Raw genomic sequence first — 26,681 nt, forward strand, 5'->3', positions numbered from 1 at the left:
TTTTTTGTTGTAATTTTCAAAAGACTCGCATTCTATTATTATCTCGCCTTTCTGCACTTACATACATAACTGTTCTGGCATATTATATAATGCGCTGTTATTCATAATCTGATTGCTACTTACATACGTTTCAACATGCTGTCTTCAGCTACTTAAGCCGTCAAATTTGCGAGCACTTGGCAACCACTGAAGCGGAGGCAATGTTCAACACATACTTAAGTGTCATTTTTCTGCTGCTTCAACCATATAAACACATCGATCAAGCGACACACACTCGACGGAGGATCTCATTTGTGAGCTTTTGACAATGCGAGGAACAACAACAATAAAAAAATTGTTGTTGTTTTTGTTGTTGCATTGATTATTATTGCCAACTATTTAATTCTATTTAATTATGGGTATTTGAGAATGGGGAAAGATGCTTTTTACTCCAATAAAGCTTACTGTCATTGTTTGTTGTTGTTTTATTGTGTGACATTATGATAAAATCATCAAAATTCGAAATACAAAAATGTATTTTTATCAAAGGAAGAATGTCACAATACAAACAAACACAATGCGATAGAAAAGTAATTGTATGAGTTCTTGGAATAAGCGCAAAAAAGTGAAGAAACTCTCTACTTCTGTGTGTATTTGTGTGTTAACTCAATTATGTGTCTGCGCTTTATGTTGTTTACATATTTACTTAGGAGCACACGCACATACAAAAGCAGTCAGCAGAACATCAAAAGCCTTCATATTTACTTAAGCATATTTCAAAGTAAACGAGCGAGCAAAGAGATGCTGCACTATTGCATGAAGGGCGCACAACAACAACAACAACAGGCAACAAAGGACCAAAAGCACGAAAAAATCGCTAAAAAGTGAAAAAAAAAGAATTTTATAACTGAGAGACAGCACGAGATGACGCCGTTAAAGCAGCGCACTGAAGACACGCTAAAAAAAATACAACTCCAATATATTTTTACCTTTTCCGTTATAACTATAGGTATGTGTGTGCGTGTGTGTTTGTGTTGTGTATATGTTTACTTTCCTTTACTACCAATTATTATCAGTTTGTTTTTTAATTCTTTTGAAATACTTTTTATGTGTAGTCATCTGCTTTTGGCTGTGTCAATCAATGGTCGCTCTTGAGGCCAGACAGCAAGCAGGCGGCAAAAAACTGTATTTTTTCATACAATATTTCTTATTTTAGTTTATTTCTTGCTTAACTGCCACGAAATGTTGCATGCAGCAGTCATGACAGCCAAGCCATAACAATAATGAACAATACATAAAACACAAACAAATACAAAGCGTTGTGTAGCCGCAATAATAGCAAGCATATAGGGCCTAGTAACCGTTGCCGTCTCTTAACAATCGGTCATTAACGGTTATATGTCTGTCCGCGCTGAAAGCCACATAAAGTTTAATGTCACTATTTTCATTTTTTTTTTTAATTAAGCTTGGATGATATTAATTTTTAAAACTCAATTTGAAGTTTTCAGAACATTTTTTATTGTTGTTTTTTTTTTTGATTTTTTATTTTCGTTTTTGAGTTAGTTTCTAAATTGTCACTTAAATTTCAATTTTTAAGTTTTCTTGTAAGAAATTTTATTCAATATTTGATTAATTTAATTTTATTAATTTATGTATTCATTTATTTGTTTATATTTAGTTCGTATTTATTAACATTTTTTTCATTAAAATTATTTGTAATTTAGTAAAATTTTTCTATTTTTTAATCATTTCTGTTTATTCCATTCTATGTCTATTCTATTATATCTGTTAATTCCACTAAAGATTTTTATCAAATTTATATAAAATTATAAAAATTTAAAAAATTTATAAAATTTATAAAATTATGTTTGCTGTTTTTTATTTTTTTGTTTATTTCGGCAAATTTATTTTAATTTTTGTTGTTATACAACCTTTTTTTATAAATTTTATAAAAATAATATTTGTTGTTATTTTTATTTTTTTTCTATTTTTTTTTTTTGTTTATTTCTGCAAATTTGTTTTATTTTTTTGGTATAATTTTTTTTTTATTTAATATATTTCTTTATTTTTTGTATATTCCTATATATAACAGAATAAAAAATTTTTTATATTATTTTTTTGTTTTGTTATTTTATTGTTTATTTTAATTTATTTTTTATATTATTAAAGTATTAAGTTCTTTTTAATGTTTAATTTAAAAATCATCTTTTTATATATGTTATTGTATTTTTTTAGTTTTTTTAATTTTTTCTTACTTTCTATAACTTTTTCTTAATTAAAAATTTATAATTTAATTTTATTACGCTTTTTGTTATTGTTATTTTTAGCTTTAGTATTCCTTTATTTTATTTTATTTTTATTTTGTGTTTGTTAATTTATATACAATTTATTGATCATTAAACACATTTTTGCTTTTATTTTTGGAATAATAAAAAATATGTTCATTATTATTGTAATTTATTATATTTATTTTATTATATATACCTTAAAGTATTATTTTTATTGATTACACAGCCGGCAAAATTAAATTAAATTTTTGATTCTTTGAATTTATCAACTGATTCTAGTTAATTTTGGCGCGCTGAATTCAAATCTGTAATCAGTTTGTCTCTATCTGCTCTATAAGTTTTATGATATAACTTTTTTTATACCCTCCACTTAACTTATGACCTGAATAAATTCAAAGAAGCAAATTGAGTGTTGGCCTGTGTTATTTATAAAAAAATTTAATATATTTTTACCTTAACATTAAATTTTATGTATCCATGTATGCACAAAATATTTGTATCTATTTTACATATCACCACTGTTACCCTTCCACTTGCTGCCACAAATATTATTGTAATCGCAGCTCAATTTCATTTACGACAATCTCAGTCGTACTTTACAAAACCTGCTAGCGACAATCACATCTGTAAATACAAATATACACATGTTTGTATGTATGTAGTCGCATCTAAGTACACACAATAAATGTATCGCGCTACATTTGTAGCTGTCCATGTCCACTTGCTGCTTTGTCTTTTTTCATGCAGTAACATTACAATTGATTTTTATGACTTTTAAAGTGGAAAACTGGTTCCGATTGCAGCATGTCCACGAAACACGCACACACATATATGCAGACATGCTGACATCTCTGCTATAATTAAAAACAAAAGCAGTCAAAATCGACACAAAAAGCGCTGTAATCCAGAAAAAGAATGAAATTTGAAATAATGCCGTGTCTATGCTACGATATGCTGCAGCATCACTTGTACGTTCACACACACACACAGGCGAACATGTGTACAAATGTAGATTGTTGGATATGCTGCTGCCAGAAAATCAAGACAGCATTGTCCAACAGGTAATGTCTCTGAAAACAAACATTGCGATCAACTAAATATTTAGATACCTGCTCTTGCTAGCTGGCTGGCTTTTGCTTTTGCTCGCTTCAATAATTAAAGTGTAGCAGTATGAGAGTCAATAAGTAAGTTGGTATTAAAAATACTCGTTACAATAAGTGCAAAGAAATGTGTGAGATTACCATTGCGTATACGTTCGTGCATCTTCCCTGGAATACCCCACACGCATGGCTTTATGTATGTATGTGTTTGTGAATCGTTTAATTGCTTTCGAGAATTCGTGGGTGTGCATTAAATTTTGTTTAAAGCAATACATTTACACCTCAATTAAAATGATTTCGTCGAACTCACAACTTTCTATGTAGAATTGTATGTAGATATGCTGAACTGAACTGTCAAAATTTCGACAGCAGAAACAACTGAAAAATGCCAAATCATTGTAGTTTGGTTGCGTTTGTAAATGAGAGAAGAGCCACCACACATTTGTAAGAAAGTCTTCATTGAAGTCATATGGCCACATAATGAAAAAAAGTAAAAAAAAAGTTATTTAAATTTATTTAATTTATTTATTTAAAAGAAAGTATGAAATGTCAAAATTTAATATATAAAAATATTTATTTAAAATTTAAATAAATTATATTTTATTAAATAAATTAAATTAAAATTTAAATAAATTTTATTTTATTAAGTAAATTTAATTAGAAATTAATTAAATTTTATTTTATTAAATAATTTAAATTAAAATTTAATTAAATGATTTTTCTCAAATAAATTAAATGTAATTTTAATTTATTAAATCATTTATATTAGAATTTAAACAAATGGTTTTATATCAAATACATTAAATTCAAATTTAAATAAGTTTTATTTTATCAAATAAATTGAGTTGAAATTTAAATAAAATTAAAATTTTTTTCAATATTTTTTTACAAAATCCTTCTTTTTAAATAAATTTGTACTATTTTTCATTTTTATTTTTTAATTTCTAATTATAATCTATTATTAACTAATTTTCAAATATTGTTGTATGTTCGAATTTGAAATTTTTTTCTGTATATTTTTTCAGTTTTATAGCTATTACTTATTTTTTAAATTTCATAAATTTTTTTATTTAAAATATTTTTTTTTTGAATATTTTTTTTATGACTCCATTGAAGGGTATAAACTTCCATGAGTTTCAAACTTGAGTCGAGAGAGAGTCGATATTTTTGCCGTCGGCTAGTCATTTATGCAAATACATTGCGGTACATACGAAATAGTGCAGTTGCGAGTTGAGCAGCAATACAATTGCTCGCACGAACGAGGGCGACAAAAGGTATGAACGTCATTTCCGTTCGTGCATATGCGCTGTTTGCAAAAAAAATACACGCACACATATGCAAATGCTGCATATGTGTATGAATTAAATTGACAGTCACAATTGTCCAACTGCTGGCAGAACAAACCAACAACTACAATAACAAAGCAAAAATGCAGAGGCACTTGCTGCTTCGGCGCTTGTACGGTTTGGGCACCTTAGAGCCAGTGAGGTGAATGGATGCGCCACACACACGCACATCGAAATAAAAATAAAGCAAGAAGGCTTGGTGAAGGGAGTGCGGGGGCTGCTATTGGCAGTGGGTATAGCTGTGTTGAGAGTTTATCTGCCGAAATGCATAAAATGTTGAAATTGTCGCCGCCGCCTGCCTGCGTCACTACGGTCCATTTAGCGCTTGGCCGTTGCGTTGCGACAATGGAGCAGTTGGAATGCAGTAATACAAAGTTATATGTATGGATGTGAGTGCGTGCAGTACACCTAGCGCAATGTTCAATTTGGCATTTCATTTAAGCGCTATTTATTGTTAGCAACTATTTGTTTTTGTCTTTTGTCTTTTCGCATTTGTACGCAGTCAAATCGGCGGATTAACTAGTTTAAAACTAGTACGCACATACATACATACACGCTGTGGTGTGTACACTGGTTTCTCAGTCGCATTTGTGCCGCGTCTTGCAACATTGTGGCAAGTGTATTCTATTTGCGGTTTAATTATCGATCTGCTTTGTTGCTGTTGTTAGTCTCAGTTATGCGTACGTTGATTAGCTATTTTCAAGAACTACATTTAGTTATGTTTTTTGAAGATTTGAGTGAATATTAAGTACATTTTTTTACAAAAAAAAAAAATAATTTAAAAAATTTTATTTGAAATAGTTTTTTATTAACAATAATAATTAGTTTTTTTACAAAAAAAATTAATTTAAAACTTTTTTTAAATTTAATTTGTTTTTCCTTTTACAAAAAAACTAATTTTAAATATTTTTTTATTTAAAATTTTATAAAAAAAGAAAAAAATATTTGGCATAGTTTCCTTTTTGCACAAAAAAAATAATTTCAAACATTTTTTCTATTTGCTCACCACTTAAAGCGCATCTGTAACAATTCTGTTCCCACAAAAACCACGCATACGGCGAAAGTTAGCCTCATGACGCATACTTTAGGGCGCTTAACACAAGTTTGTGTGCCACAAAACGCCCGCAGCACAAAATTGACAACGAACCGAGTAAGGAAAAATAAATAACATTCTCTAACGGTTAGTTAGTTTCGAAACAATTCTGTTGAAATTTTTTGTTGTTGTTTTTTGTTCTCCATACACCTAGCTGAGCAGGTGGCTTTTTGTGTGTTTCAGTCTGCTACTGCTGCCTCTTTTGCTTTAGTATATTTAATATTGACTTATCTTGCACTACTGTATGTATGTATGTTTATATATGTATTAGTAGTTTAGGCTGTTATGTGACGTCCGCTCACTTGAGTAATAACAATTAGATGAACCCCTATATAATCCAAATTAGCCATGCCTCAGTGGTTTTGACATTACATTTTACCGCTTAGATGTGTCATATGTGTGTATGTGTATGTATGTACGGATGTGTCTCTTAGCGTTAACTGTTGTTGACTTCAAACTATTTCTGTATGTCATTTTCTATTTATTTGCTTCTTTCTTATTTTTTCTTTTTTTTCTTATTTTTTTATTTTTTTTTCTTATTTTTAATTTTTATTTTTGTTGTTTTTTTATGTATTTCCTTTAAATTTTCGTGCTTCCATCTAATTCCCTCCGACATCGCTTTGAATGCACTTAACATTGTTCTCTTTACGCTTACCTTTGTTCTCAAATAGTGCTGTCTACTCGCAAATGTTTTCCTCTGTTACAAGTCTAAACTCTATAAGATCATTACTATATTCCGCCAATAAAATTGTAGCAATTTTGGCACACCTTATGGGGTTTGAGTGTGTGTGTGTAAGTGAACTAATTTCATTTGATACAAAAAACAAGTATGTACTCAAGCACTATACTTAAGCATTATGCGGCTTAATCAGCCCAAACCAAACCCCGAAAAAATTGTTGATGGCAATAGTACATAAGGGAGGTTATATGCAGAACACTACTCATGTTTCAAACAATGTTGTCAATTACTTGTTGAAAACGCTCTGAACTGACATCGTCTAATTGACATACAATACAAGGTTTTGAATAATAAACAGGTGGTTGCTTGTGTGTGGTTTCGGCTACTTCTTCTACCACTTCACTCATTTCCTTTACATCGAGAACACTCGTACCTCCGTCGCAGCGGTTTTGGTACCCTCTTTTTTCACTTCGGTTTTTTTTTTTTGCCAGCACTCGCAGACTATATTGTGTGCGTGCCTTGTTTGCTAATCGTTGGTGTTAAGAGATCAGCCCAATTAACAACTCACGAGCACAATCAACTTTACGCTTATAACAGATGTCCTATCATATGTATATATATATATATATATATGTATGCATGTATGCTGGTGTGTGTGTGTGTTTATTTGTACTATAAACGATCACTTACCCGCAGTTTGCTTTTATATTTTTTTCACTCCAGCTATTATTAATAATTATACGCGCTTTATAGCTCGCTTACAAGCCTATAAAAAATAATGGCAAAACATAACCCCTAAAAAAATTAATAATAATTTCAGCGCCCTAACAATTTGTGCGTAAATTAAAAATATAATATTTTTCGCATGACTACGCAATGCTGGTCAAGCAGACGCGGCTATTAGCAAGCACTTTCCCACCGGCACAAACACACATGCACGCATCGCTTAATCAAATATACATACATCCTTTATATCCTTCGTATATCCTTTTCTTGTTAATTTGCTAAGTCGCACGTGAGAATCGCTTAACTTAAGCAAAACAACGAAGCGAGCATATGTAAATACAAGGATGTACGTGCCTTCCTGTTTAAATAATCATGGTCAATTAGTTTTATTTAACTACAGCTGTTAAACAATTTAAAAGGACAAATAGCAGCAGGATCAACAGCGCTACTTGATTGCGGCCAATTGAATGTGACAACCAGCTGTGCGTGTGTGATCTCACGCTCCTGCTCCTTGCTACCATCATATATCTCCTCTGTCTCATTCTCTGTGCTGTTGCCACCTGCGGTTATCGCTAAGCTTTGCATTATCTTCGCTGCTTTGCACAGTTGGTTGCGTGTGTCCAGTCCATGAAATGTCCTGCGTATGCATTTTGCCAACAACAACAGCAATAATTATGTTGTAGAAGGCATTCAGCCAGGCAATAATGCGCTATTTAAGCGGATTAGATCATTTAGCAGCACCGCTTAATGACTTGAATGAAGATCAAAAGCATTATACTCGATTACTCGTGTTTAAATTATGAATGACATGAGTGATCTTTTGTTGTTTAGTGGATGTCTCCAGCTATTTTGTTGTTGTTATTATCAATAAAAATAAAAATTATGATTTTTTTAATTAGAATTCATCCTAATTAGCTGGTATTTAGATAGAATGAGTTTGAGGTTAGGTTAGATTTGCTTCAATTATTTCATGGAATTCAAAACTCCTCTTAAGTAAGGGCATTTCCAATTTACTAACTTTTAGTTGAAATTGTGAAACAGTGTTTATTTAGAGTGTTGGATTCTCACAGGATTTCTGCAGGAAGTGTTTCTGTAGCCTTAGGTATTCGTTCAAGTCCTTTCAATTTTTAGAAGTATTTCAAATCTTTATCTACACGCTTTAATACCAAGAGGTCAGACTTGTTAGATCCATCTCTTAGAAACTAATGTTAATAGTGAACTTAGGATCACTCTTACCTTGTAAGACTTTAGACTGCTTTGTGGACTAAGATTCTGATACGACTACTTACGTTCTTTTTGTTTTACTGTGGAACTTATTTGCAAATATTTTATAAAAACTTCTTAAAGAGCTCCGAGAGTTGTCTTCGCTAACTTTTTAGCTGATCTTCTTTTTAGTTCTGTCTTTAAAGGCTTCACTAGAAGAGTTCTAAGCGATCTCCGAACAGATCATTGATGTTAATATCACTTGGAACTTCTAATATTAGCGAAACAGAGTTCCAGTATTGTCAGTTCCATACCTAGAAGTTCATATGTTTGTTTTGAGAATCACTTCCGTTTGAAAAATATTGAGTTATGTAACAAAGTAGCTTACAAACAGCATTTCGACATCCTTTTGCTGATTTTTTAATTAATAATAATTCTAAGCGCAAAAAATTGATTAAAAACACACACAAAACTAAATTTCATGCTTCGTCACAAAAAGAAGTTACTCTTTTCTTCCAGAATGAAATTACGGCTGCTGCTAGGATAGGTTAGAATTCATTACAAGCTGATTTCAGAGACAGATGTAAAAGACATTACACAAAAATGTAAATACAACAGAGTATATATGTGTGTGTAAGAGCACCGATACCTCAAATACATACATTTTAGACCGTGCCGAGCTTCTGGTTCTGCACGATTTGACATGCTTCCAGTTAGTTTTCAATTTCGTTGTCACATTTGTGGTCAGCCGCAGCTATAGGAGGCAATGTCACATACATATGTAAATAGCCACTAATATATGCGCAAAGGTATATGTGTGTGTGTGTGTAGCGATGATTTAAAAATGGCACAGGCCTTGCCATAAACCTGCATTAAACCGTATAACTGCTATTTTGAAGCAATGCAAATGTAGCAGCAAAAGTAAATTTAAAATAAAAAATATTGAAATATTGAAATAAAAGGGCAACAACAAAAATCGGAGCTACTAAATTGCTTTGCATTAGCGGCGGTCAGACGTGGCCATTATGTGAAAGAGCCCGCGACGGGGGTAATTGTGTCCGCAGTCAGCAGTTTTTGACGTCATTTGTTTACACGCTGTACCCTTTTCGCCAAATAACAACACCGACAACAACAAGCACAGCGCAACTAAAATGGGTGTTGCCTGGTATTCTTTTATTATACGAATATTTAGCGATTTTCAACACCTTCGAACGAGCGAGCGCAGCGCACAGCCAACAGCCGACAGCAAAGCGATCGCGATCCTTAAGCAAAAATGCATTCACTTTAGAACAAACTGAACATTAATAAGCAACAATTTCTTTAATGTACCCTCGTTTATTTATTTTTTCTTATACCGTTCTTTGCTCATCTCTTCCAGATAAAATCCCATGATGGACTGCCACAGCGTATCTGCCCGAAATGTGCCGCGCAATTCTATATTATCCACAAGTTTCGTCGTAAATGCCTCAAGGTACAAATCAGATTGCGTTCACTCTTCGACAAGACCAAGTGTTGGGAATATGAAGAGCTGTTGGCGCGAGTGGTGGCCGAGCAAACGGCGGAACAGCCGACGACGCCGCAACATTCGAAGACGAAATCGAAGCCAAATAATTGCCAAAGACTGCGCAACCAGGAGACGCAAACCACAGACGAACTGGAGACCGCGTTGAGCGTGAATCTGCCACCGGTGTTGGACATTGGCAACGATTTAATTAACGATAACTACAGCAAATCGCCGCGTTCGGGGCTGGAACTTAACGTCAATGCGGCCAATGCCGGCAAAACGTCTAATAACACGGCGAGTCGGAGCGGTAATGGCAACAGCAGTGAGACGTTCCAGCGCCGTGCTGTAGAGCAGACAGCAATCGCAACAGCAACAATAAGAACGTCTTCCCCCTGCGCGCTACAAAAGCCATTACTGGGCGTTGAACCAACAAAGCCCAAAACTAAAGTGCCAAACAATGATTTGATGGTGTTGGATGTTGAGGCGGCTCTGGAGTGTGATGTAAATAGGCGGCGGAGCGGTCGAAGCGTCGATCAAGAGTCACTGCTGGCAACGCATATTATTTTTAAGCCAGCAACGGCGACGGAACGTGCAAAAGCCAACAAGAGCACCGGCTCAATAACAACCACAACCACAACGACGACTGTGATGATGCGAACGCGATCGGCGCGAAAAAGGCCGATTAGTTGCCAGCAAAGCCATGAGGATGAATTATCCTTGGCCGCACGGGTGGAAGATGAGGCGCGAGCAGATGATTGTCTTGCCGCTGTTAATGACGTTGATGATGATGATGACGATGAGGTGAAAAATGAGGCATTGCCACGGACAGACGACGAAGTGCCGACCGACGCCGTACAGTCTGTGGCGGCCATAGCCAAAACGGCGTCGTTATGCACGTTCCCGTCTCCAACGTACTGCAGCGGCGAACCAAAGCATGCCGAAAATTGTGTGCAACGCGAGAAACGTGCAAGAGAACGGGAACGGGAGCGTGGCGGTGTTTGCGAATGTGTACGCGAAGAAGAGCGAGAAACAGAAGCGGAAATCGCGTCAGCAGCAGTATTTATGGATACGCGACACGCCCACTCTTGCAGAGCGACGATGAAAGGGGCGTTAGCGACGGCGGCGGCAGCGGCGATCTTATGCGATGCGGACACGTTAATAGCGTGTTGTGGCGGTGATTGCGGCGGCAATGTTGTTAAAGCTATCGCAGATGAGCCCCTGACTGAAATTTCGAGGTCTTCGCGGCACAATAAGGCAGACTACGACGTCGTCGATTTGTTACAACCAGCTGTTGTTGTTAACACTGTTCAGGCAACAGCAAAGGACGTCGACACATCGTCGGTGCAACAGAAACCGATTAGCGGTCAAGCGGTCACAACAACACCAACAATTGGTAATAATATCAAAATGAGCGCGACTACAACGGTGGCGGTGACGGCGGTGAAGGAGTTAACTAAAGCACCGACGAATGATGTACAAAGCAGTAAACAAACAGTGGAAGCGTACGAGATTAGTAATTTGCCAATTTTGCCGGCAACAACGACGAATACGACGACGTGCAACAACGAGGCTGTGAAAGATGGTGCGGCTGCTTTGCAGATAATTGTCAGTGAAACTGTTGCAAGTAAGGCGACGGCGACGGCGGCGGCAGTTGTGGATAATAATAAGGGAGTTGCTGGCAACACTTTAAAGTCAAGTTTGAATTGTACTTTGAGTCTGAGTAATGTGCAGGACGACGGCTGCGGTGTTGGCGGTAAGCATCATTTGCAAACTGACAAACGTTTGGCTGCTGAAAATCTGCCTGTTACCGTGGACGCTGATGGTAATGGTGATGATGAAGGCGTTGAAACGCTAATGGCAACAGTCGAACAGCGAACACCAACAACAGCCGATCACAAAGCCAACATTGAAACTATTAAGTCTGATGCAACCGCCGCCACAGCTATGATCTCAGCGGAAACCGAATTGCTAGAAACGGAATCCGTAATAGACCCAAACTCCGCCAGTGCTGTGTCCGCTTTCATAACGAAAGCTGCACTCAAAGCATATAGCACTTCACCGAAATGTCGTTCATTCGCACGACGCCATATGCAGCACAAGCTGCGACGCACTTTGAAGGGACCTATCGTTCAGCTGCTCGCCAACTCACCAGCCTCTACGTCGGCTGCCGCGGCGGCTTTCACGGCCATGCATTACAAGAAGAAACAGTTACGACGTAGTCTTACAAAACTAACGAATGATGTTGATGCACCCCCAGTTTCAACGGCCACTAATGACAACGTTACTAGTAGCATAGCGGAAGGCGCTAACTCTACGACGACCACACCACCACAATCAACATTCTCCTATTATGCGACAGCGCGTCGTGGCCGACGACGGCTTAAATGGCGCGCACGCTCTCGCCTCCCTTGCTTCGATAAACACTCACGCACAGAGAGCGCCACAACTGATTGTGAAGTAGACGTAGATAAGGCGGTGCCAATGATACGGCTACCATCATGTTTTGTACGCTTACGGCGCTTAGAACCCCGTGAGTTGTACGAAGAGATGACAAAGTCTGTGACGGTGACAACCGCAACAGATGCAAAGCAACACACGAACGAAACAGACGTCCAAATGGCTCCGCCACTGGACAAAGAATGCATAGCATTAAAAGCCACTGACGCGTCTGAAGATGCGGCTAATACGCGTCTAGCGCTCAAACGTAAACTACCAGCGGATGAAAACGAAAGCACACAATCGACGCGTTCACCTTGGCGCACCAAAGCCGAAATGAAGGAAAGCTTACAGGAACAGACTTCTATAGATGATGAGGAAGACCTTGAACAGAATGAGCTCGCCGCACCACTTGAACTTGTACCGTTTACGATTCCCACCGAAATTCAAAAGACTGAGTTAAGCCTAACTGAGACGGCTTACAGCACAGATGGAGATAGTACCACGACAACCGCGAACGGAATTTGCACAGAGCGGCGTAGCAAACGTATTAAAAAGCGGCGTAAATTATTGGAGGAGACACGAAAAGGTGTTGTGACGCAAGGTGACAGTGCGCCCGACGGCAAAGTGTTGCCCATTATCTTGAAGTTAGTGCAAGAGAAGCGTCCGGATTCCTGTGACTCCTGCTCAACCAAACAAACTGCTGACAAAACCAACGTTGCGTCGAGTTCACAATACGCTTTGCCACGCCCCTTGACAGCGGCGCGTTATCATGTTGTGGGCAACTTGTCTAAACCGCTGAATACAGAGCTGGCTGGTAGTGAGTCGCTAAAACGACGTCGTTCCCGGCCGAAACGCTCTTGCTGTCGCGATAGCTGTAGCCTCACTGATGACGCAGCCACAACTGAGGACGAACATGCGCCAAATGTGATGCACAAACCAGACAACACCAGCCTGCCGCCACAGCTTATCAGCCAAAATAAAGGCAAGATGGTAATAGATAACGTGAGTATATTGAGTGTCCATGCCAGTAGTGAGGCCACCAAAGAAAATTGTGATAATAATAAGAAGAGCGTCGCAGCGACCTCTACGTCTGGCACGTCGGTCAGCTCAAGCTCAGACAAGATTTCGACCAGCCAGTTATTGCCTTCGCCGCCCACTTCAAGTGAACCAACGAAGACCACTACTGATATGGCGTCACTTTCCGCCATTAAGTTGACTCCAACTAAAACTACGCCTGCCGCATCAATGTCACTTAAGACCTTTTCTACGCTTATGTCCAACACAACAAAGACTTCACTGTTTACCTCTCCGGTCAAAGCGGATATTATAGAGTCACCCACAAAGATTTCACCGCAAACGTCACCAGCGAAGGTGACAGCGCTCGCATCGCCTACATCAACGACAAACGCCAATCCAGTGTCTGTGCTCTTGCGCAATCAGTTAATTGTACGTGTACCGCTATCCGCACTATCTGCAGATTTCCAAAAGAAATTCTTCAAAACAACAAATGTGCAGAAAACTCCTATCAAAGCGACCTTGTCCGACATCTCAGCGTTGACCACCGAGACGACTAAAGTGTCCGCGCTGACAGAAAAACTGACGACAAGCTCCCAAGAGACAGAGAAACCTGAAGATGCTGAGACCGCGCATAACAATGAAGCGAGGAGAGAGTCAACACAAGCGAAAGAGGACAGCAATAACCACAGCGACAGTGACAACGTTGCTGAAAACAAAGCCGTAACCAACAGTGACCTTGAAACAACTGCAGAAACTTGTATAAAATCAATTGAACTGCCGGATGCTAACTCCGAAAATCAGCCAACTGACGAAGACCACTCTTCGGAACACAAAGCAAAGCCAGAACAACCATCAGCGGGTGCCCCTAATGCACAATTTATGCCCTACAACGGATACGGCTGCGGCAGTAGCCAGTATGAAAGCGAGCAAAGTGACTTTATGGGCTTTAGCGACGGCTCAAGTCCGAATCGGCGCGTGGAGTGTTTACCGAACAACAGTGCATTATACACGAGTTGCGCCGTGCCAACAATCTCCACAGATACGCCAGCCAACACGGACAATTTGGCTGGTGCGAAATTGCATGATTTCATAAGTGAATTCGCACCTGAATTCGCTGATGTGTCCGAAGCGCCGCAAGCCAATGAATTGCAAGCCACCTTGCCGGCCGGCGAAGTGACCGCTGCACTACTCGCCGAAGCTGAGGCGGAAGCCGAGACAGTTGCAACTCAACAACATACACAGCTGTTAAGCGAAACGAACTTGAGTGAGATGCAGGACGTGGAGACCACACTGAGTGGCATACTCAATGAAATGCAGGATCAGCATATCTACACGCCGGTCTCGTCTAGCGCAGATGACTTTTTCGCACAATCCGTCTACTCGCCGCTCTCTGAACCACCAACCACGCCCACACACAGCATGTACGCCGAAAGTCCGCTCGGTGGTGTTGGCAGTGTGGGCAGCAGCAGCATGGCCGGCGGTGGTGGCAGTTTGTCGGTGGCCTCCAGCCCTTACGTCCAACATATGCACATGGAACCGACGAGCGTGAGCAGTGGACAGATGTCAGAGCCGTCACCATTGCCAGCGCCGATGTCCGTCGGTCCACCGACACATCAGCAGTCGAATACACAGCAGGCGCAGGGTGCCGCTGCCGGTTATGGCAAGCAATATGGCAACAAATATGGTGAATGCTTCACGGAGGATAGCACGCAGTCGGAGTTGATCGGCTTCCAAAATGATATACCCTGTTTTGAAAACATTGAGTTGGCGGGAGCAGCTGCTAACAATGCGTCAGCTAGTCCGGCGAGCAGCCACAATGAGCAAAGCCCGCGTGACTTGGAAATGCGCGCATTAGCGTCGGTGTCTCTTGAGGAGGCGACTAATTGCAAGGTGGGCGTTGCAAAGGCGGAGACTCTACAGTATTTGAGCACGGACTTGAACGCCTGCGTCAACGAGGCTAACAACGGTGTGCAGGTGCATGCGCCGGCAACTAACTTACCCGTTGAGTGTGGTGCAAACGATAGCACTTCGAAGGAGTATGCGGTGGACAACGCGGCGTTCGCGCAGCTGCTGAATGATATCCAGGAGACTGAGAGGGTGGTGGAGCGTGCGCGTGCACAGTTGCAAGAGGATGAGGAGCATGATGAAGTGGCGCAAAAGAAACAACACCACAGACGACTTCAACACCATGTTGTACCACAACAGCAGCAACAACAATTGTTGCCATCTGAGGGTGCGCAATCAACACAATTAATTCAACATCGACAACTGCAACTGCAACAACAACAGCTGCCACAGACGGAGCTGCTCTTGCAACAGCAACGTGAAGAAGAGTTACTCAAACAACAGCAGTTGCTGCAACAACAGCAGCAACAACAAGAACATCTGCTTCAGCAGAAATTGTTGGAGCAACAGCAGCAGGAGCAGCTAATGCAACAACAAATGTTGGAGCAACAACGTCGACACCAACAACAGCAGCAGCAGCAACAGCTTTTGGAACAACAACGTTTACGGCAGCGTCAGCAACAACAACAGATGTTGGAGCAGCAACGCAAACAACAACAACAGCAACATCAACACCCACAAATTATTCACCAGACTATGCTTGCCACACCCAAGCAACAACACGCACACGTGCAGGCTCAACCCAGTCAGCAACAAAAACAACACTACATCACCTTGCCGCCCAGCTGCGCTTACGAGGCGGCCCAATTGCAATTGGCACAAGCAGCCAACACCATACAACCAATACAAAATCTTGGCGTTGGTGTCAACCTGTACGCCCACGGTCTGGGCAGCGGCCAAGAAATTCAATGGACGTCCAGTGCCGATCTCACGAGTCTTTCGCCGGCCATCATTGAGGCGCCAGCCGCCGGCGGTGGCACCACCACCTACTACATTAGTGCCAGCGATTTGTATCAGCCCAATTTGATTGCCTCCACCGGTATGTCGCCGCATTTGGCTGGCACTCCGCAACAACATGGCCACCACCAACAACAACAACAGCAGCATCGGCAAGCGCTTGAATTGCATAAATCATCGGCCGTCGATGCGAATGAGAATTACATAGATGGCGCTGCTGCTACAACACAACATCGTCCTGCGTGCCAACAACAAGCACAACAGCAGCAGCAACAAATAATGATTGTAATACCGCAAGATTATGGTAAGCCCGGCAGTAATGGCGCCACCCCACAATTATACGCCACAACCGCCAGCGCACCTGAACCGCCGACCACATATCAATTGTCGCAGGCGCCGCAAGCCGTAATCATGCAACACGCACAACCACAAATGACGAGCCAACCGCTGCCGCACATGTCAACCGTACAGGTGAATGGCATCAATTTGAGTCCACAATTTATCGCTTCATCTGCAGTGAACTCAGCCCAACGCACGCTGCATCAGACGCCGCCTCCGCGCCATGTACAACACTATCAGTTGCACAACGCCACACCACCACCGCATTCAGCCTCCGCGCAGGCTGCTAATCGTCCGCCGCGCTGCGCTTCAACACCCTCCGCATCACACTACCAACAACGGCAACAGCATCCGCAGCAACAACTGCAACTGCAAGCTGTGCACACGCCGCCACAAGTACGCGTGTTGCAGCAAACGCGCGCACGTCAACCCGGCATGCAGCAACTACAATTGATCCAACCGCATCCGCAACCACAAACAGCGAAACCAATAGCAACAATTGCAGCCAAAACGAGCACAACAACACAAAAAGTCAACTTGGTTTGTCGCTTCTGTCACAAACGCCCCAAGTTTACCAGCAATCTCGACTACAGCAATCACATTATTGCGATGCATCCGGTGGAGACGCCATTCAATTGTCCCCACTGCCCGATGCATTTTACGCGTCGCGTAAAACGTCAACAACACATTGTCGAAGAGCACGGCGCACAACGCTTCCAATGCGCCCAATGCGGCCAAAGTTTCTGCACACAACGCGCACTCGATCAGCATCTGCAACGCGCCCATGCCTTGGAGCCCACACAGCCGCTGCAAACGCCAGCGCCAAAGCAATCGCCCTCACAGTCACCGGCGGTCGGTGGCGCGCAGCAACGTTTCTCGCGGCAACCAGCACAAAATTTGGCGACCGCACAGCCCGCGGCGGCAGCGCATCAATCGCAACAATCACCACAGCGGCGTAAATGTTTCCTGCAACAGCGGCCAACGTGGCTGGAGAGTCGCCACCGCAATACGGCAATGGCCTCGACAGCAGCCGCGGCCGCCGCCGCAGCGTCCAATGCGCAAACGTCGATGGTGCGTGTCGAGGATGTGCATCTGCAAGTGTGCGACGATGCGGCTAAAGTCAAGAAATGTAAGTGAATCTGAATCTATAGTCATTTGATTTTTATTATTGTTAGATGTGGCATTGTTTTTGTTTTTGCTTTTTGTTTTTTTGTCGTTGTTCTACGCCTCTAGTTTATGAATAGAACAAAGCAGAAAAATGTTGTGATGCGTTGAAAAACGACTTTTGAATATTTATTGTACACGCGTGCAGGCGTACACTTGCATCTGCACATTTTTTACTAGTAAATTTTGTAATTTGCAATTCGGATATACCCTTCACGTAATGTGTGTGTGTTGGGGATAGTAATTTGACTGTAATTATCGGAGAGAAGTTCGATTTTAGTTTATTTAAGAATTAGAATTTTATTAATTTGATTTTTTATAAAAATCGCGACTAATGCGAATTGGAGATGACAAAAATTGATTAATCGATATTTTTATAACTATTTAAAATAAATAAAAAATAAAAATTATGCAAAAATCAAACAATCGTTTATAGCTAATATAATTATGTTTTAAATATAAAATATTTTTAAATAATCGCAAAAAACTATAATACTCGTTATCGATATGAGAATAAATTTAATTCTTAAAATAAAAATTGTATAATGGAAATATTGGTTTTATCGTATCAAAAATATAAAAGAAAATAAACTTTATTGTCTATTTTTAATACATTTGTTATACTCGCATACCTAGAACTGATATGTAAATAAAATCGATTAATTGCGATTAATCTTAATTAAAAAAATCGATTAGTATACTGAAGAGTTTGAAAATAAAAATTTTGACTGTTTTAAAAGTAAAACTTGTTTTAAATTACTAATACAAAACTAATATCGATAAATCAATTATCGATTATTAGCACAAAAGAATTGAGAAGGAATAAAATAGTTACTTTTTAAAGTAAAATTAATTAATTAAAAATGTTTTTTCAACAGTAATGTAATTATACATTACCAATGAGGCACATACAGGATTGTATATAAATATAGCTGAAAAATATTAATCATTTATTTGAAATAATGGAGCGCTTTTAAAAACAATGCTAAAAATTTTATTAAAAACTGTATCGTTTTGTGCGCAATAATCGATACAATTAAACTTAAAATCGATAACTTTATTTTTTTTTTTAATTATTAGTTAGCTCTAAAATAAATAATAGAATTTTATCATTTGTTCGCAATAATCGATACAATGAAATTTAAAATCGATAACTTTATATTTTTTTTCAAAATTATTGGTTAGCTCTAAAATAAATAATAGAATTTTATCATTTGTTCGCAATAATCGATACAATGAAACTTAAAATCGATAACTTTATATTTTTTTTCAAAATTATTGGTTAGCTCTAAAATAAATAATAGAATTTTATCATTTGTTCGCAATAATCGATAAAAGTAAATTCAAAATCGATAACCTAATATACGAGTAGCATGGAACAGTTTTTTTTTAATAAATTTAGCGCTTCAATTTAGTTTTCAAAAAATCGCATATGCATGTTGTGCAGGGTATAAGGAAATTCGCGTCAATTCATTGTCATAAAATTATGAGCATATTCCTCCACATACTCTTGCTTGCTTGCTTGCTTGTGTTACTTTTATGCGTTTGTTTTCACTTAGATACATTGCGGTCGGTCTCCTTTAATATCTGAAATTAACAATGGGCAAAGCAAAGGCACAATACTCGTTGGCGAAGACATCAACCACAACACATTTGATTCACAATCATATTTTGTGCACAACAAAAACACACACAAAGACATACAAAAGCATTTGATGTTCTTGCTTGGGTTTGCTTGTGTATTATAAAACACAAATTTCACTCTAATGAATGAAGTTATTTATAAATTTTGTTGTAAGCAGAGCAGTCAAATGCTGTCACACACACACACATGTATGCGTACACATTTGAACTTTTCTGAAACGTTTTTCACAGCGGAAGTTTAATTTTAGCGACGACTTCACGTTTCATAAATAGCGAAATAAAGAAAGGCGTACGAGGCATGCCTTTAGCATATAAATACATATGTACATACATACATATATACGCATGTATGTATGTATGTCTGTGTGCAATTGTGTGTTTATCCAAGCGAGATTTCCGGTACAAGTACTAAATACTCTTCTAATGTGCATAAATGCGTTAAGTTTTATAAATATGCCGGTGGTCGGTCGTTGTCCCCAAGTGTAGCTAGTACCAGGCATGGATAGGCTTTTATAGGGTGGCAGCGACGCACAGAACAATTGTTGACACAGGTCACAACAACAATGCATACATGAGTTGCGACTCATTCGCAATTGCTCATCTCTTCTATTGTGACATCAAAGCGAAATAACAGCACTTTGTAACGTGTAGTTGTGCACTATCTATTGCACGTTTTTCCAGCTACTAAATTTACTGTTACAAAAACAACAAAGCCATTAACTTTGTAACACTCGTTAATTAACTGCCACCTCTGGTACATAGCTTTGTCATTATAACGTCACACTTCGATTGTTGTTGTTGTACATTTTTTCTATTACTTTGTGCGCCCAATTGAGTGTATAATCGAAATAGTAGAATGCGTAAGTGCGAAAATAGATGGCAAACACTAATTAATTGTGCGCAACAGTAGCAAATGTTGTGGGGGAGTTTAGCGTGAGGATGAAAAAAATAGTGAAATGAAAAACTACAAATTAAAATATTAAAATGCAAAATATTAAATAAAATAATAAAAATTATTAAATTAAATTTTAAAGACAAAAAAGAGAAGAAAATATAAAATGGTCATATAATTAATAAAAAAAATTAAAATTTTTGATATTTAATAGAATAGAATATAAAAAAAATAAATTAAATTCAAAAATAAAGTAGTTTAAAAACATCAAAAGTTGTCAAAAAAAATCATAAAAAATAAATAAAGTTAAATATTAATTAAAATAATTAATTGAAGATTTAAAGAGTATAAAAAAAATAAAATAAAAATAAATAAATAATTTAAATACATCAAACTTGTCAAAAAATAAAAAAATTAAACAGTAAATAAATAAAATTGTATCTTTGAAAAAATATGAAATTTATAAATATTAATAAAAATAAAAAGCTAATATTTATTTTTCTTTATGCAAACTAATTGTTATATATTTTGGAATTATACATTTATTTTATATTATGAATTTTTATATATGGATATTTAATTTTTTTCTCTTGTTACATAACCTTCTTGTTTTGTGCGCATGTCGCCTCTTGCAAGGCAAACTATCAGGCGCGAGGACCACCCACAGTTGCATCTCACAGTCAAAGAAATAAAAATCGTTTTTACCCTGACCACACACAAAACGCATTTACTAATATTATTTCATTAATTACTTGACAAAGCAACTTTTGACTTAACTTTTACTGCTGCTTAATTACAACCGTTAAATGGTCTAAATCATTTGCACTTAAAAAGTTTTAACCCACTCATAAACTATGCAACTAATTGTAATCATCGCCGACTTAATGTATTCCCTTTCATATTTGAAACGTGCCCGACTTGCGCCTTCTAACCTAAAACCCTACGCTCACCACAAACAAAAACAAATAACGCTCGCATACAACAACAACAACAACAAAAAACATCATAACATCGCTTCAACTCAACGCTGCTGAATATTAATGCGCTCTCTGATTAGATTAACATCGTCGCTTGTTGTGTTTGTGTTATTTTCGTTGTTGTTGTGCTTGAGCAGGCTATATCAACTGGCGGAGGGTGGCCTTGAAATCAAAGCTGATGTTTCAATTGCCCTTAATGGCGTTCTTAATTGGTACTTGTCGAGTCATGAATAAACGTTGGCTCGCCTGTGGCTTGGTTGAGGTATATCATTGAGTTATCACTCTTGAATAATGGCGATTTTGAAATTTCCTAATTTGAGTATTTCCGGTTAAATGAATACCGAATCGTGTGGGGAAATTCAATTATTTTTAGCCTGATAAATGTTAATGGCAATCATTTACCATTTACTATGAACATTTTCGACAAAATTCTCACAGGAATAAAGTAACGAGTGAAGTCACGGAGGCTGTTAATGGCCATTTTCTCACAATGTTATTTATATATATTTCTATTATGGGAAGATTGTGATATTGGTCTTTGGAATCTACGGTCAATCTGACGGTGATTGCAATAGTTAAATGAAACTTCCCCAAATTTCACCAAATTTTATAAACGTGTTAACCGTTACTTAAGATAGTTACTGTATTATACTGTATAAAATTTATTTACCTACACTCTTTACAGTTTTCTGCTTTATTATTATTATTATTTTTTATTAATTTTTTTATATATTTTTATATTTTTTTAAATACTTGTCTTCTGTACTTTTTTGTAATTTTTAAATTTTTTTTCTATATTTTTTATTAGTTTTTTAAATTAAAATTAAATTATATAAATATATTTTTTTAAAGTATTTTTTCAAATTTTTTTTTATTTAAAATGTTAAAATATTTCTTTAAATATTTGTCTTCTATATTTATAAAATAATTTTTTAAATAATTTTTTATTTTTTGTATATTTGTTTTAAATTAATATCTTTTTTACATGTTTTTTCAATATTATTTTTCTATAATCTAAAGTGCATTTAATGACTAAATTACTTAGCGTCTAATTTATATGCATTGTTTATTCTCGCCTACAGCCATCGATTTGCAATTGGACACCACGCAATTGACTGCTGAGTCCACAACAACAACAACAAAACACAATCCAGCCGGCGGCATTCACACGCCATCGCCCAGCTCGAGTGGTGGCAAGCCACAACGCATACTCTGCTGCCCCGATTGTGATGACCGTAAGTTGAGAAAAAAATAACAGCAATAACCACTATAATAATAGTATAATAGCGCCAACAACAAATTAATAACAATATTCATATGTGTATGTATATGTATGTATGTAAGATATAAATGGACATGAAAATGTGCATTGCGTGTGGAAAATGATTGGAAAATTGAATGCAAACTAGCTAACTAACTAATTCAATTAGCCTGGCATTAACCGAGTTTTTTTTTGTTCTATGTTTCGTTTCAACAGCTTTCAATGAAGATCATGCACATGCGCAACCGTGCGCTGCAACGCAGCAACAGCAACAACAACAGCAACTGCAAGCGCAAACACAACAACAGCACGATGACTTAGACCAACAATTGGAGGATGAAAATGCATTTGAGCAACAACAGCAACCACAGCAAATTGACGAAGAATCACTGCAACGATGCAACAAACGCGCCGCACACGTTACACTACCCTCACCGGAGCAAACGGAACCCGACAGCACTTCCACCAACACAGCCACTTTGCGGCATTTCCGCAAGCGACGCGCCAGCGCCAAATTGGCTGGCATATCGGCCGAAGCTGGTGGCAACAATACCAACGTTGCGCTAATGGCGAGCGGCAATGCGAACACCAGCGAAGACGAATTACTGCTAATGGAACGCGTCATGCGCAACAGTCATAATTGTCTCTTCTGCGATGCACGCTTCACCAATGACATAGCGTTGCGCAAACATCATCAACTAGCGCACAGCAATCAAGCCTCCATGCCGTTTGTTTGTTCGATTTGTAAGCGCGGCTATCGCATACGCTCCGCCCTGCAACGACACATGGAGTCGCACGACAGTGAGGGGCGACCGTACGAGTGTACGCTGTGTCATGTGCGTTTCCCGCGTCCCTCCCAGCTGACGTTGCACAAATTAACGGTGCACTTTTTGCGCAAACCGCATGCCTGCGAGGTGTGTGGCAAACAATTTGGCACGGAGAGCGCACTGAAGACGCACAGCAAATTTCATGCAGGTAAGCTGAATGGTTGCCGCGCATGCGCAACGTGACTCTTACTATTACTGTACATACATGAACCATAAATACATACATATATAAATATAAATATGAGTTAAGTGCATTGCTGCGTCGCCGACTGACAGCTGACTGGCTGGCAGTGCTCGGTCGGTTGGCAGGCAGGCATTCATATTGTTTAGTAAATAAATAAAAGTGCATAAAGTACATAAATAAATGCAAATACATACACACCACACACTTGCCTGCATTCACACATACATACTATATATCCCTTAAACTCCAATTGTTGTAAAATAGCGGCGGTGAAGCTTACACACTTTGCTGCCGCTTAAACCCTACAATTTCTGTTTTTTTCTTTTGTTTTTTTTTTTGTTGTTAGTTTTGCTTAACATTGTCGGTTGTGAGTTATTAAGTCGTTAAATGGCTAATGTATTCTTACTGCTCTACAACAACACTACTACTATTTTCCAACTATTACTCACTGTACGACAACAAGTAGCGCTGTTACAATCTCTTCTATTGCTTTATACAGTCGCCGCTCCACCTACTTCAAACCTTACACACCCTGCATTCCCTCACACCCTGTTTATCACCTCAGTGAGACGTCAGTTTGCATGCTCCAGTTGACTTTATGAGCGCGTAGGCAGCTGATTGCAGTAAATTGCTGTTGTTGTATTTTTAAATAATTTGTTTTTTTTTTCAATTTTATTTGAAGAAAAAGCTTTAATTGAAAATAAAACTAAACACAACAACAATAACAAATTAATATTAGTTGTATTTGTCTTTTGTTGTTATTGCTTATTTAATATGCGCTCTTTATTTGCAACAAGCTTATCTAATTCATTGCATACAAACATACAAATTTATAATTACCCGACTATTTGCGCGACAGCACATGACTTTCAACGGAAATGTGAAAAACTATACAAAAAAGTAAACAAAAACAAAAAGTAAACATTGTGAAAGCAAAAACAATTAATAAATTTAATACTTTTTTAATGGCATGGTGAAAATGCGGTAATCGCACGCCGCGTGTGTCAACCCGCATAAACCATCCACAGCGAAGCGCCAGCTGTCATAATTTGCCACAACATTTGCCTCTTCCGTTTGCAGTCAACATATAATTTTTTCCTATTAATTGCTTCATGGTTTGGCGCTTGTGTGTTAGACATTTTTATTATTTACCACTGTTGTTCTCAATTAAGTCGTCGCGGTTATGACGCAGAGATGCGCCACTTGTCGTGTGTGTTGAAAGCATGGCTCACATAATCAGTACATAATTGTGGCTTTAAGTCGTTCATGCCGCAACGGCGGCTGGTAAACTCAGTCCAATTGGTGACACACACTACCTAGTGCTTGTCATGCATTCGCTCTACTTTTTTTGTAAAATAATAATTAACTCCACTTTTATTGTGCGCATTCGTGTAAGCTTCAGAGTGTCATTGACATTTTGATAATTTACTTTTTATATAATTTCTTGTTTCAATTTCGGCAAATTAAAAAAATTAGTTATAATAAGAAAAAGTGAATGCTCTGGTGGAAGCTCTAGTGAAAGCTCTTAAAATTGTTCAAAAAAAATTAGCTTACAAACCTTCATTTACGCTTTTATGTCAAATATGTACATCATAAGTAGAGTTTCAATACGTTTTAACTTTTTTCAAGTTTGCTGCTAATTCCATGTTAGCAGTGAAAGCCCTATTTAAGCCTGCATAGAAGATATATTTTTCAAAAGCCTGTTTTTCTATACCCATTTTCTTTTTTAATTCAAAGCTTTTAGTGATGCATATTAAGAAAATGAAAGCTCTTTCAATGAGAGCTTTATAAGAATTTACGTGAAATTGATTTTTTTTTTCTTATTAGAAACATAAAAGTGTAGTAAAACAATAATTATGTTTTTTTGATTATCAAATAATTTTTTTTTTTAATGTTTTAATTGTTATATAATTATGCTTCCTCTTTTCTAGCTAACACACGCTATATAGCTTTAGTAGTAAAAATTTTAATTTCAGTTCCGCTTTATGTTACTGTAAAGATAAGCTCGTAGTAAAAATATAAATGAAATATTAAAGGCTCTACGCATATTATATACAAACATAATTTTAATAAAATAATAATAATTTATTTAATTTAATATACAAACTTAATTTTATTAAATAATACTTTTAATTAATCAATAATTTATTTAAATTAAAACTAAATAATTGATTGCCAAGATAAAAGCTTTTTTGTGAAAATATTTACACTTTTATAATCATAACGGCATTTTTTACATTAATTATTGATGATAAATTAAAAACATAGCTTTTAAAATTAAACAATTAAAATCAAATAAATAATTAAAAATATTATATATATTTTTCTTTTAATACATTTTATCATTTTTTATTTTGTTGTCTTTATTTTTTAAATTTATTAAAAAAAATAAAAATTAAATAAATGAATAAAAATATTATATAATTTACATTACATAACATTTTATTTTTTTTTTTAATTTTGTTTTATTGAAATACGAAAAGCAACACATGCATTATAAGTGCCATGAAATTGCCTAACTCAAAGCTCTAATAACAACCATCAATAATATAAAAAAAAGAAATATTTCAAAATATCTGACATATCCAAAAATGTAGCACAAAGCACATGAAGAAAGCCAGAAATCCAATACCTTTTTCTAAACAATTTTTATTTTTTTTTTATTAATATATTTATTTTTGTGCGCTCTACCCTTCCGCAGCGTACAAATGGTCATTTGTGTCAGAACTTGCAGTTTTTTTACACTTCTGCCATGGTGCAGTACAAAATAGAGCAATATACAAACATATATGCAATATACTTGAATAACGGTAAATGTACACCACACTTAGTAAAATTGTAATTCAATTATCATATCGCCATAACGAATAACCCTTCATTTCGCACACGAACACCCATTAAGCAGTGACGCCCCATTTACGCACCCAAGCTACGCACCCCTCGCCGGCAGCAACAGAAGCGACAGCAACAACAGCAAATAAGACATATTATTTTATTATTATTTCAAAATGCCAAAAATAATGAAGTTACACTTACATATACACATACATACAAACGCACTCGTATGACTTGTGCATAGAATTTATGGTGCGGCAATAAACCCTGCTTTTTTTGGCTACAACAAAAAAGCATCAACTGTAAATAGTGTATATAACAC

General features: G+C 37.3%; 1 protein-coding gene across 7 annotated transcripts in view; it reads left to right on the forward strand.

Annotated features, from left to right (window-relative positions):
• Positions 1 to 26,681, forward strand: part of LOC105210089 (mucin-17) — a 192,312-nt gene that overhangs the window by 151,180 nt on the left and 14,451 nt on the right. For 6 of the 7 annotated variants that reach the window (XM_054225185.1, XM_054225186.1, XM_029038957.2 and 3 more), the window contains 3 exons: positions 9,793 to 17,704; positions 22,335 to 22,487; positions 22,730 to 23,488. In XM_054225185.1, coding sequence (XP_054081160.1) covers positions 9,793 to 17,704; positions 22,335 to 22,487; positions 22,730 to 23,488 — 8,824 coding nt within the window. Of the gene's footprint in view, positions 1 to 9,792; positions 17,705 to 22,334; positions 22,488 to 22,729; positions 23,489 to 24,023; positions 24,144 to 26,681 lie in introns of those variants that run through there. The other variant, XM_054225188.1, reaches the window with a different exon arrangement.

Source organism: Zeugodacus cucurbitae, chromosome 2 (assembly GCF_028554725.1).
Source record: "Zeugodacus cucurbitae isolate PBARC_wt_2022May chromosome 2, idZeuCucr1.2, whole genome shotgun sequence".
Classification (NCBI taxonomy): Eukaryota; Metazoa; Arthropoda; class Insecta; order Diptera; family Tephritidae; genus Zeugodacus; species Zeugodacus cucurbitae.